The 12,176-nt window shown below is 27.1% G+C and overlaps 6 protein-coding genes and 1 pseudogene across 7 annotated transcripts; 3 read left to right on the top strand and 4 right to left on the bottom strand. All coding sequences in view use genetic code 12, as the record gives it.

The window, feature by feature from the left end:
• Positions 1-4,178: 4,178 nt before the first annotated feature.
• On the top strand, positions 4,179-5,693 carry CDC19 (pyruvate kinase; the record flags this gene model as incomplete). The annotated part of the gene is made up of 1 exon (XM_051765462.1): positions 4,179-5,693. One exon carries the CDS (start codon positions 4,179-4,181, stop codon positions 5,691-5,693), a length of 1,515 nt encoding a protein of 504 aa, XP_051618773.1.
• A 312-nt stretch (positions 5,694-6,005) lies between these two features.
• On the top strand, positions 6,006-6,986 carry COQ5 (2-hexaprenyl-6-methoxy-1,4-benzoquinone methyltransferase; the record flags this gene model as incomplete). Its single annotated transcript, XM_051765461.1, has 1 exon — positions 6,006-6,986. One exon carries the CDS (start codon positions 6,006-6,008, stop codon positions 6,984-6,986), a length of 981 nt encoding a protein of 326 aa, XP_051618772.1.
• A 191-nt stretch (positions 6,987-7,177) lies between these two features.
• On the top strand, positions 7,178-8,296 carry GCD7 (translation initiation factor eIF2B subunit beta; the record flags this gene model as incomplete). Its single annotated transcript, XM_051765460.1, has 1 exon — positions 7,178-8,296. One exon carries the CDS (start codon positions 7,178-7,180, stop codon positions 8,294-8,296), a length of 1,119 nt encoding a protein of 372 aa, XP_051618771.1.
• Positions 8,297-8,384: 88 nt separating this feature from the next.
• Positions 8,385-9,239, bottom strand: KGF54_004729 (uncharacterized protein; the record flags this gene model as incomplete). Its single annotated transcript, XM_051765458.1, has 1 exon — positions 8,385-9,239. The coding sequence occupies one exon, from the start codon at positions 9,237-9,239 to the stop codon at positions 8,385-8,387; it is 855 nt and encodes a 284-aa protein (XP_051618770.1).
• Positions 9,240-9,460: 221 nt separating this feature from the next.
• On the bottom strand, positions 9,461-10,080 carry KGF54_004728 (annotated as a pseudogene). The gene is made up of 2 exons: positions 10,067-10,080; positions 9,461-9,827 (listed from the first exon to the last, which is right to left on the bottom strand). Coding segments are annotated over exons 1-2 (381 nt in total).
• A 155-nt stretch (positions 10,081-10,235) lies between these two features.
• Positions 10,236-11,348, bottom strand: SDS22 (type 1 protein phosphatase-activating protein; the record flags this gene model as incomplete). Its single annotated transcript, XM_051765457.1, has 1 exon — positions 10,236-11,348. The coding sequence occupies one exon, from the start codon at positions 11,346-11,348 to the stop codon at positions 10,236-10,238; it is 1,113 nt and encodes a 370-aa protein (XP_051618769.1).
• Positions 11,349-11,680: 332 nt separating this feature from the next.
• Positions 11,681-12,037, bottom strand: ACP12 (acyl carrier protein; the record flags this gene model as incomplete). The annotated part of the gene is made up of 1 exon (XM_051765456.1): positions 11,681-12,037. One exon carries the CDS (start codon positions 12,035-12,037, stop codon positions 11,681-11,683), a length of 357 nt encoding a protein of 118 aa, XP_051618768.1.
• Positions 12,038-12,176: the final 139 nt, after the last annotated feature.

Below are 12,176 nucleotides of genomic sequence, written 5' to 3'. Positions count from 1 at the left end.
TCAGGCAACATCAATATTTCAAGCTGGGACAAGTTTCATCAGCTCTTTACTTGTGGATTTGAATGAAGATTTCAAAATCCATTGTAAAATTGAGCACAACAAAATAATTTACATAAAAAAAAATTTAAAAATTCCAATCTTCAGAGATTCTCATTCGGGCCAATTTGGAAATAAGCTCTGGACAAGTCAATAATTGTGAATATTGGAAGTCTAAGTTCATGAATTAGATTTGGTCATGGATTCTTTTTGAATTTATCATATTTTTTTAAAAATGATATTAATTCGATTAGTTTTTGTCAATTTGATGAAAAATGGAAGTTGGGAAGTATGGAAAACAATAAATAATTAGAGGAATTCAAATTCATTCTGGGCTTATTAAATTTTGGATCCAAGTTTTTAAGGTGAAATATAGGTAATAAAAATAACAAGTGATAAAGATGAATAAGTCTCAATATTCATTATTTTGCTTTCGTTACGATACTCAATTCATTTTTACTCAAATTTTATCAAGATTAGTTTGTGGACATTGTAATTACGAATCCCTTGTAGAAAGTCAAAGGGCCAAATATACTTCTGTCTAAGGAGAGGATATAGTTTCATTAATGTATGTTTTTTATGTGTATATTGTATGTAACATGCTTAATCAATACTGTAGAGTTGATTCTCTTTGTATATCTACGTAGAAATTAAGGAAGCTAAGGGGTATCCGACGATGAATTGAACTTATTAAATGGTTGTGCTCGGTAAAGAGATCATTTATTAATACCTATAACGTAATCAAGTAATGGCCCTATTTTTTGTTTCAGGCTGGAAATATTTTCTATCGGCTCTTTATTTTAGGTTACGAGGCTGATTTCAGAATCCTATATAGATTATATACGAGTTTGTAGTAACAACCTGATAACGTGTTGATAAATTATCTAATTTTGTGTAACAAATAAATTAAAAAGATGTTGATTTATTATACAGTATGAAGAGTTATTAAGGCTTATATTAAAGTATTTAAAGTATATGAGTTGTTATTTTCTATATCTGATTCAATTCTCTCAACCTATAAATATGGAAACATCACCTATATTTATAATTAAGTTCTTCAATTTTAAATTTTTGCGATTAGGAATAAATTGATTCCTTGTTATTTCCTTTTATATAGTAAATTCCTAGTTCATATATTCTAAAAATATATATAAATAATATACAATATTTACTCTTTCTTTCAGCTACTGTTAAAAAAGCAACACCTAAAAGGACACTAACAAACATTTTCCTAATAATTCAGCTCCTGCATATCACTTTCTATCGCATATTCAACACTCCCCTTGTAACTTGAATTGTCCGAACTTGTTTCAACGATCAAGTTATGTAATACGAGATTGATATAATTTAGCTTCAATGGGATTTTATTATCTTTGAAAAACAAACAGTACATTTGTCAAATTTAACAATACAGAGAAGATTAGCATTGTCCTTGCATAAAGATGACACGTTATGTATTGATAATTATAATAATTAAAATACTTTTAATTATGTACAAATAATAAATTACAATATAATATTAAACTATATAACGCAATTGGTAGACTTTAAAAATATAGCTTAATGTTGAATTGAGCACAACTAGATAATTTACAATTGAAAAAAATATTCAAAAATTCAATTCTTCAGAGTATTGATTGATTGGAATTTGAAAATAGGCGTTCTTTACATCAATTAGGGTAAAAAATGGAGTTCTACGCTCCATAAATTGAATTTGGTAATGGATTCTTTTCGAATATATCATTTTTCAAAAAAAAATGATACTAATTTGATTAGTTTTTATAAATATGATGAAAAATGAAGCTTTGGGAGTACCAAAAACAATGAATAATGAAAAGAATTTAAACTCATTTTGGGCTTATGATACCTGAATTCAAACTTTTATGGTAAAATATTACTAATAATAATAAGTAATAATATGAGTAATTCTCAATATTCATTGTTTAGCTTGTGATACGATATTCATCTCATTTTTCCTCAAAAACTTATCAAAATTAGTTTGTGGACATTACAATTCTGAAGTTACGAAACCTTTGTAAAATGTTAAATTGCCAAAAACATTTGTGTCGAAGGAGAGGACGATTCTATATAGTTTCATTAATGTATGTTTTTTATGTGTATATTGTATGTAACATGCTTAATCAACATTGTAGAGCTGATTCTTTTTATACATCTACGTAGAAATTAAGGAGCTAAAGAAAATTTTAACGATGAGTGAACGTATTCAATTATTTTACTCGGTAAGGAGATCAATTTATCATTTTTGAGTAACTTCACAACAGAATCAAGTAATGTCAATGTTTCAAGCTAGAACCATTTCCATCAGCTGTTTATTCTTATTTATGAAAATCCATACATAGATTATATAAAAGTTAAGTTGTTTAAATTATTACCATTAAGTATTAAAAATTATCAATCAATTGGTAGCCTTAAAAGTAGCTTATTTTTGAATTGAGCACAACAATTAGATAATTTACAATTAAAAAATAAAATTCAAAAATTCAATGTATCAGAGTTTTGATCGATAGGTACCTGAAAATAGGCGTTTTTGAGGTCGATTAGAGTGAAAAATGCAGATCTACGCTCCATAGGTTGAATTTGGTGATGGATTCTTTTCGAATATATCATTTTTTATGGGAATGATACTAATTCGATTAGTTTTTATAAATTTGACGAAAAATGAAGCTTTGGGAGTACCAAAAACAATGAATAATTAAAAGAATCTAAATTCATTTTGGGCTTATGAAATTCTGAATCCAAATTTTTATGGTGAAACATTAGTGATAATAATAAGCAATGATGAGGAATTCTCAATATTCATGCTTTTGGTACGATATTCAGCTCATTTTTACTCAAATCTTATCAAAATTAGTTTGTGGACATTGCAATAGTAAAACCCTTATAATATTTTATGGGCCCTGAGAATTGATATCTTAAGAAGGGATGATACTATATAGTTTCATTAATGTATGTTTTTTATGTGTATGTTGTATGTAACATGCTTATTCAATATTGTAGAGTTGATTCTTTTTGTATTTCTACGGAGAAAAGTGAATTAATTTTACCAACTCATATGCTTTGATCCATGTTAATTTTGGCATAGATAGGTTTTGCTCTACCCGACTAACGTACTAGCTGATAGATATTTAAATGTAATTAATATGGACAACTATCTTCCAAATATAAAAATTTAAGAGATATTCAGTAGTATTGTTCAATATCTACTACAATGCATAGATCTAATTATGATTTAAAGTATTGCACAAAAACGCAACTTGTCTCGTATTTTCTTAATATGTAACTAATGCTAGATTTATAACCGATCTAAAAGTAATCAATATCTGCAACAATATTGAAGTTAATAATCATGAGATCATATAAATCCTCCAATCGTCAAATGAGCTAAAATTTGCAGTAAGCTTTAAACCGCAATATCGTATTTGTTGTATGGAAATAGTGAAGACTCTGATAATTATACGTTTGATAAGATATTTAAAAGGCTTAAGACTCTGATCATTGGTATAAAATAATTTGGTATAAAAGTTTGATCATTAGTATCGATCCGATAATTATATATTAATCATTGAATTTAGTAAGTTTAATTGATTTATAAATCAACAAACTGATGCAGTAAATGATAATAAATAATTACATAAAAAAGAGATGAGATATGACAAAAAAAAAGATTTAAATTTTATTCAATTTAATGTAATAATATGTTTGATTAATCTTTAATTTTAAGATATTATTATTAGAGATCGTTTAAAATATTATTATTTCAAATTAATTGAATTACATAATTGATAATTGATTTTGAATTATCAGAATAGCTCTAATTAATCCATCCTCTTTAAATTGAATTGATGAAGTATTTTTAATAAAAACGTTGTTTAAAATAAATTTTGTACTATTAAATAAAATTTTGAATCGGAACACTCCTTTACGGAGTATATTTATTTTTTTTAATATTAATACAAGACAAAAGCAAATTTAGAAAAAATTCATATAATTATTTTCAATTGATAAATATATATTTGATAGATTATTATTATTTTCTTTTCAAAATTGATCTTTAGTTCATTCAATTGACTTTTAATATTCACTAACTATTCAAACACCAAAAAGTAAAATTATCATCAAAAATGTCTCATTCATCATTATCTTGGTTATCAAATTTAAATATTGAACAAACTCCTCATAAATATTTAAGAAGATCTTCAATTATTGGAACAATTGGTCCAAAAACTAATAGTGTTGAAGTATTAGTTAAATTAAGAAAAGCTGGTTTAAATATTGTTAGAATGAATTTTTCTCATGGTTCTTATGAATATCATCAATCAGTTATTGATCATGCAAGAAAATCTGAAGAAGTTTATAAAGGTAGACCATTAGCAATTGCTTTAGATACTAAAGGTCCAGAAATTAGAACTGGTACTACTATTAATGATGAAGATTATCCAATTCCTCCAAATCATGAAATGATTTTTACTACTGATGATGCATATAAATTAAAATGTAATGCTGATACTATGTATATTGATTATAAAAATATTACAAAAGTCATTACACCAGGTAAGTTAATATATGTTGATGATGGTGTTTTATCATTTGAGGTTTTAGATGTTTTAGATGATAGTACCTTAAAAGTTAAATCATTAAATGCTGGTAAAATTTGTTCTCATAAAGGTGTTAATTTACCAGGTACTGATGTTGATTTACCAGCTTTATCACAAAAGGATATTGATGATATTAAATTTGGTTTAAAAAATGGTATTCATATGATTTTTGCTTCATTTATTAGAGCGGCAGATGATATCAAACATATTAGAAAAGTTTTAGGTGAAGAAGGTAAAGATATTCAAATTATTTCTAAAATAGAAAATCAACAAGGTGTAAATAATTTTGATGAAATTTTACAAGAAACTGATGGTGTTATGGTTGCAAGAGGTGATTTAGGTATTGAAATTCCTGCTCCACAAGTTTTTGTTGTTCAAAAACAATTAATTGCTAAATGTAATTTAGCTGCTAAACCAGTTATTTGTGCTACTCAAATGTTGGAATCAATGACTTATAATCCAAGACCAACAAGAGCTGAAGTATCAGATGTTGGTAATGCCATTTTAGATGGTGCTGATTGTGTTATGTTATCAGGTGAAACTGCTAAAGGTAATTATCCATTTGAAGCTGTATCAATGATGCATAATACTTGTCTTATTGCTGAAAAAGCAATTGCATATCCACAATTATTTAATGAATTAAGATCATTAGCTAAAAAACCAACTCCAACTACTGAAACTTGTGCTGTTGCAGCAGTATCGGCAACTTATGAACAAGATGCTAAAGCAATTGTTGTTTTATCAACTTCAGGTCTTTCAGCAAGATTAGTTTCAAAATATAAACCAGATGTTCCAATTTTAATGGTTACAAGAAATGAAAGAAGTGCAAAATATTCTCATTTATATAGAGGTGTTTATCCTTTTGTTTATACAAAAGAAAAATCAGCTAATTGGCAAGAAGATGTTGAAAATAGATTAAGATGGGCAGTATCAGAAGCTATTGATTTAGGAATTATTTCAAAAGGTGATTCAATTGTTACTGTACAAGGTTGGACAAGAGGTTCAGGTCATTCTAATACTGTTAGAATTGTTCAAGCTTAATCTACTTTGAAAAATCTTAGAAACAATATGAACAACTTATTTAAAAAAAAAACTACATATAATACTAGAAGCTAAGCTTGTATATTTATATGACCCAAATAAATTAATAGAAGAGTATATCGAAACTCAATTTAGAATCAACTTACCTAATTATTGAATTATGATGTTGTAGAAAAATTACCTCTTAATTAGTCGAATTTAGTTTGTACGAAATAAAACGAGAAAGTTTAAAACAATTGTACTAAAAATTTAATTGCGAATTATCTATCGTTCTTTCGTTTTAACAAGATAATAATTAATCCATAAACTGAAATGTTTCATCATTCTGTATCTAGGGTTGTTTTACAAACTACTAAAAGGCAAATTGAACCAATTGCAAGTAAAATTGTCTTTAAAAAATCATATTCAGCATCAGCTGCTCCACCACCACCAAATGATGAACATTTACATTCTACAAAACATACTCCACCTCCACCTCCACCAAAAGCAAATCCAGAATTAGATACTACACATTTTGGTTACAAGACAGTAAATAAATCAGATAAAGAAAATTTAGTTGGAGGAGTTTTTTCATCAGTTGCATCAAATTATGATTTAATGAATGATGTTATGTCAATGGGAGTACATAGATTATGGAAACAACATTTTATAAATAGATTAGATGCTGGAATGAGACCAAGCTCAACTGAGCCATTAGAATTTTTGGATGTTGCTGGTGGTACTGGAGATATAGCATTTGGATTATTAGATCATGCTGAATCTAAATTTGGTGATATAAAATCCAAGATGACTATAGCTGATATAAATCCTGATATGTTAAGAGAAGGAGAGATCAGATTTAATGAAACTAAATGGGCAAAAGAAGATCCAAAAAGAGTTGAATTTTTGGTACAAAACGGTGAAACAATGGATAAAATCCCAGATAATTCAAAAGATATATATACTATTGCGTTTGGTATAAGAAATTTCACAAATATTCAAGAAGGTCTTAATACAGCATATAGAGTGTTGAAACCAGGTGGAATATTTGCATGTTTAGAATTTTCAAAAGTAAATAATCCAATAATAGATTATGGATATCAATTGTATTCGTTCTCATTATTACCATTAATGGGACAATTAATTGCAAATGATAGAGAATCTTATCAATATTTAGTTGAAAGTATTCAAAAATTTCCAACTCAAGATCAATTTAAAGGAATGATTGAAAAAGCTGGGTTTTATGTACCTGAACCTGGTTATGAAAATTTAACTTTTGGTGTTGCTAGTATTCATATTGGTATTAAATTATAGAGTTAGTAAACTTGAAAGCTTTCTGTATATATTGAGAATTGGTAAGTTGATTCGTAATAAAAAAGATTCTTAGAATTTTGTAGTATTTGATCTTTTGCAACACTTCTGTACAATTTTTTAATAAATATTTTTTTTCACCTTATATGAATCAGACCTAATTGAAAAATCAATCTAAATCACTACTACAAATAATGTCATCGTTAATAACGCCTGAAGTGCAGGTGCTAATAGATCCAGTAGTGGCAACCCTTAAACGACATCAAATTCAAGATGATAAAGAAATGGCATTAACTATATCTCAATTATTAATGAAAATTATAGCGGTTGCAAGATGGTCAAATATAAATGACTTGATAAAAATCATAAGAAAAGTTGGAGTAATATTAGATAAAGCATATCCCAAAAATGTTATACCTGGTAATATAGTGAGAAGAGTATTAGCTTTAATACGTGATGAAATTGAAACTGCAAATGAAGAAAATAATCAGAATTTAAATAACAATCAAACCAATACAACCAATATCCCAATGATGAGTTCAATGTTTAGCTTATTAACTACAAATACTACTGATACTGAGTCTACCAATAATACTCCACAACCATCCAAAAAACAAACAAGTGAATTGAGAAGTATCTTAATTCAAGGAATAAAAGATTTAGTTGATGAAATATCAACAGTTAATGAAAATTTAGAAACTATGAGTGTTGATTTAATCCATGATAATGAAATATTATTAACACCAACACCAACATCAGATACTGTATTACATTTCTTATTGAAAGCAAGATCGAAAAGAAAATTCACTGTCTTAGTTACTGAAAATTACCCAAACAATTTAAAACAATCACAATTATTTGCCAAAAAATTAGCTGAAAATAACATTGAAACGATTTTAATTCCAGATACTACCACTTATGCAGTAATGTCAAGAGTTGGGAAAGTTATATTGGGGACAAATGCAGTATTTTTAAATGGTGGTTGTTTATCATCAAGTGGAGTAGCAAGTGTTGTTGAATGTGCAAAAGAACACAAGACTCCCGTATTCGCAGTTGCCGGATTATATAAATTGTCACCATTGTACCCATTCACAAGAAATGATTTAATTGAAGTTGGAAATTCTGGAAAAGTTTTAAATTATAATGACTACAATTTAGTTGATAATGTTGAAGTTGTAATGAACCCGCTCGATGATTATATACCACCTGAACATATTGATATTTTTATTACAAATGTTGGTGGATTTGCTCCATCATTTATTTACAGAATTGTGTTGGATAATTATAAAACTGAAGATAATAATTTGGAATAAGTTTAATAGAGTTAACAATTGCATAGTATATTAGTAGTACACACAAGACAGTATAAACATTATACAACATAGCAAAAACAATTTGTAATTAATTTTTTTTGTTTTTATAGTATCTTAATTTAGCTACTTCTAAAGTATCAAGATACCCATCACTAACATTAGCTCTATCTAAGTCATCAAATCTAACATTTTCAAAACTTTTATCATAAAATCCAAATCTTTGAGGGGTTGTAGGAAATTCATTAATATAATAAAATGGTTCCCAGTCGTCACTAAATTTTATATGTTTAAATTCATTTTCAACAACTACATTATTTGTTTGAAAATTAAAAAAATCATCTCCAGATTTTTGAATGTTTTTTGTAATTGTTTGCATTGTATCATTTCTTGATGGACCCTTTGGAATTAAAATATCTTCAGAATTTAAATTTGTATGCTTTGGATCCTTGTCAGTGACGATGAAATCTTCGTCTTTTTTAAATTTATTCTTCATTGGATCTTTGACTTGTTTTGGTTCATCACTATCAATATTTTCTTTGAACCTTGATTCATATTTGTGATGACCAGCTCTAGATTTTGAGTTTTCTTCAATTTTGAAAATTTCTCTATCAATAACAGTACATAATTGATCTAATGATAATTCATCTTGATTTAAAAAACTCAGAAAAATTCTCTGACTATTGTGATTTCTTGTTTTTGGATTAAAAAATGATTTGTTTTCTGGTGAAGTATGAAAATCAACTGGTGAGGTATTTTTCAAAAAGTCAATCATTTCATTTGGATCAGTTTCAGATAAAACCACCAATTCATGTTGACTTTTAGTTGGTTTACTTTCGCTTGAAGTACTTCTATTTCTTGTTTTTTTAAAATTGATTTTGTCGGTTTTGGATGGTTTATATTTGTTGAAGAATTTACGACTTAGTCCTCTAAAGCGGCCCCTCATCAAGCACAATTTTTCAAAAGTTGTTGGTAGAAAGAAAATACTTTTGATGAACATAATATTTAATATTTTAGATATTTTTAAGTGTTGCAAAAGTTTGTTATTTTTCGCAGCCAATTTATAGTGACGAGATCTATACACAAAATCTTCATTTACACATAGATTAAAAATATGTCATTAAATTATTACAGAAGTACATATATACTTGGCTTTACATAAGAAAATCATTTCTTTTTCCTCAATTCAACATGATGGTAGTTTTCATCATCAGCATGAGTCTTTGGCAAAATTAATTCAACCCCATTTTCATCCACTTCAGCTTCGATATCTTGAATATTGATCGGTTTGTTAAATTTTATAGTGCTTTGATAATTCTTAAAACTACTCAGAGTCTCAGGTTCTTCATCTAAATTAACATTAATTAATAGCTCATTCTTTTCTTCATTAAAATCAATTTTTATGTTATCTTCATTTAAACCATTTTCTTTGAATGTTACTAAATACTTATCATTTTTCTCTTCGCTATGCAAACTATCATCAAATCCTAAAAAATATTGTCCCGATTTTGATTTACCCCAATTACCCCAGTATCTATATGGATGATCCCAAAATTCAAATGGAAATTTCTATTCCAAAATTCTTGTGGTTGACGATGTTTAGGCCTAGTGGATAAACTTTTATCTTGCGGTTCATTTGGCTGTTCCTCTTCTTGATTGCCCCGATGCCATTGAAGACCAAATTTAGGATGAACCCTTCTTTGTGGTAAAGAACTTGTATATTTACGTGGTCTTAAAAAGAAATCATCATCATCATTTTCATAATTATTAAACCATGGAGAAAACATTTTTGAACGGGTAAGTGATTTCAAAAGATCACCAAATTAAGATTGTAGGCAAATAGATTTTTATTTATATAGCAATATGATTGCTTAGCTATGCATATTTATGTCAAATTAGTATGTATGTTATACAAAAAAATCCCCATTGGTTGAATGCATGATCACGAATGTATGTAAGTTGCATCTATTTTATTCAAAGATGGACCCAAATAAAGTTTCAATTTTCTTCTATATGCACTTGGATTTTCAGTTTGTACAGGATTTCCTTCAAAATAAACACATTCTAAATCAGGTAATTTACCTAATTCTTTACCAATATTCTCAAAACTTGATATTAGATTATATGAACACCAAAAATCAGTTAATTTTGTTAGTTGCTTTAAGTCAGATAATTCAGTTAATTTATTTGACGTTAAGTCAAGAACTTGTAAGTTTAAATTTTCATTTAAATTTTCAATTTTTGTAATACCATTATGAGATAAATATAGTTCTTCTAAATTTTTACAATTTTCCAAACCTTCGATTTTACTTATTCTATTTGATTGAATTGATAATACTCTAAGATTTATCAATGGTGTTAAATTTTCTAATTTATAAATCCTATTTTTACCAAGCCATAATTGAGTAATTTGTGTTAACTTATCAAGATTTTCAATTTTTTCAATTTTGTTTCCACCTAATTCTAAATTGGTAATATTAGTTAGACTATCCAAATTCTTTATCTCCCTGATATTATTTGCAACAAAATATAAATTTGTTAGTTTAATCAATGTTTCTAGATTTTTAATGTTTTTGATCTTGTTAAATGATAAATCAAGATTTGTTAAGTTTACCAAATGTTGTATTGAACTTGATATATGATTTATTCTGTTGTCATAAAAGTCTAGTTCTTCTAATGTATCTGAGATTTCTTTAACTCCAACCATTGATGTAATTAAATTTTGTCTTAAACACAATGATTCTAATTTTTTAAACCTTGATAAATCCAAGTCCTCTAATGATGAAATTTTTAAGTGAACTAAATCAATAAACTCAGTATTTGGATCCAAATCTGCAATTAAATTTTGGTCTGCATCAATTTCTTGTTGATTATTATCTGGTAAAACTGTTCCTGGATATTGGATTGCTCCATTTTCTTGCTCTTGATCTGGTTCGTCTTCTTCATCATGTTCTTCATCTTCAGTATGTGACTCGTCTACTAATCTAAGATTTTCAATTGATGTATCTTGATCAGGGGCATCAATTTTATTATCTTTACCTTGTTCAGTAGACATTGAGTACCTAGCTTTATGTTGATTATGTAAATTAGTAATGTAGTGAGATATCGTTCTAGAATATATTATGTAATTATATTTCGTGTATAAAGTAAATAATATAATATAACATTATTACATTATTAAAATCTTAGTAAACATCGACCAAAACAAGTTCACAAGTTCTATCAAGAGTGCAAATATTGAAAACTATTGTGATTAATTGTTCACTATTATTTCTTATTAATAATAGTTTATATAGATATATATACAATATAAATAGAATATGTAATCATTAGTTCGTCTAACAACATTATACCCTTTCTTCAAATCCCACGAACTTTTGAAATTGTTTATTCTTTAGTCTCTTCTTTTAAAATATAATCAACGGCTTCTCCAACAGTTTTAATTTCATCAGCGATTTTATCAGGAATTTCTAAATCAAATTCTTCTTCTAATGCAACTAAGGCTTCAACAGTATCTAATGAATCTAATCCTAAATCTTTTTGAAATGAGCTATCTAATGAAATATTGGCTTCTTGAATTGATCCAACAGTTTTCAAGGCTTCAAAAGCTCTATTAATAACTTCATCTCTTGTAATAGGTGGTGATACATAAAAACGTATTGGATTTACCAAAGTAGTTGATCTTAAAATTGGTTGTGATACTTTGAGTGAGTTGGTTAATGATCTTGCTGTTAATCTAAACATCTCTATCTATATATGTGATTATTGACTTGTTATGAAACTTTGTGTTAATGAAGTCTTTCTTTTCAAAGTGTCTCAATTTTAATTTTCTTAAACAATATTAAAAATTTAATAGGATATTACGTAATACAATTTTTATTAG

This window comes from Candida jiufengensis (assembly GCF_024610255.1).
Source record: "Candida jiufengensis strain CBS 10846 chromosome Unknown scaffold1, whole genome shotgun sequence".
NCBI classification, from domain to species: domain Eukaryota; kingdom Fungi; phylum Ascomycota; class Pichiomycetes; order Serinales; family Debaryomycetaceae; genus Lodderomyces; species Lodderomyces jiufengensis.
This window is presented reverse-complemented; position numbering and strand designations above follow the sequence as displayed.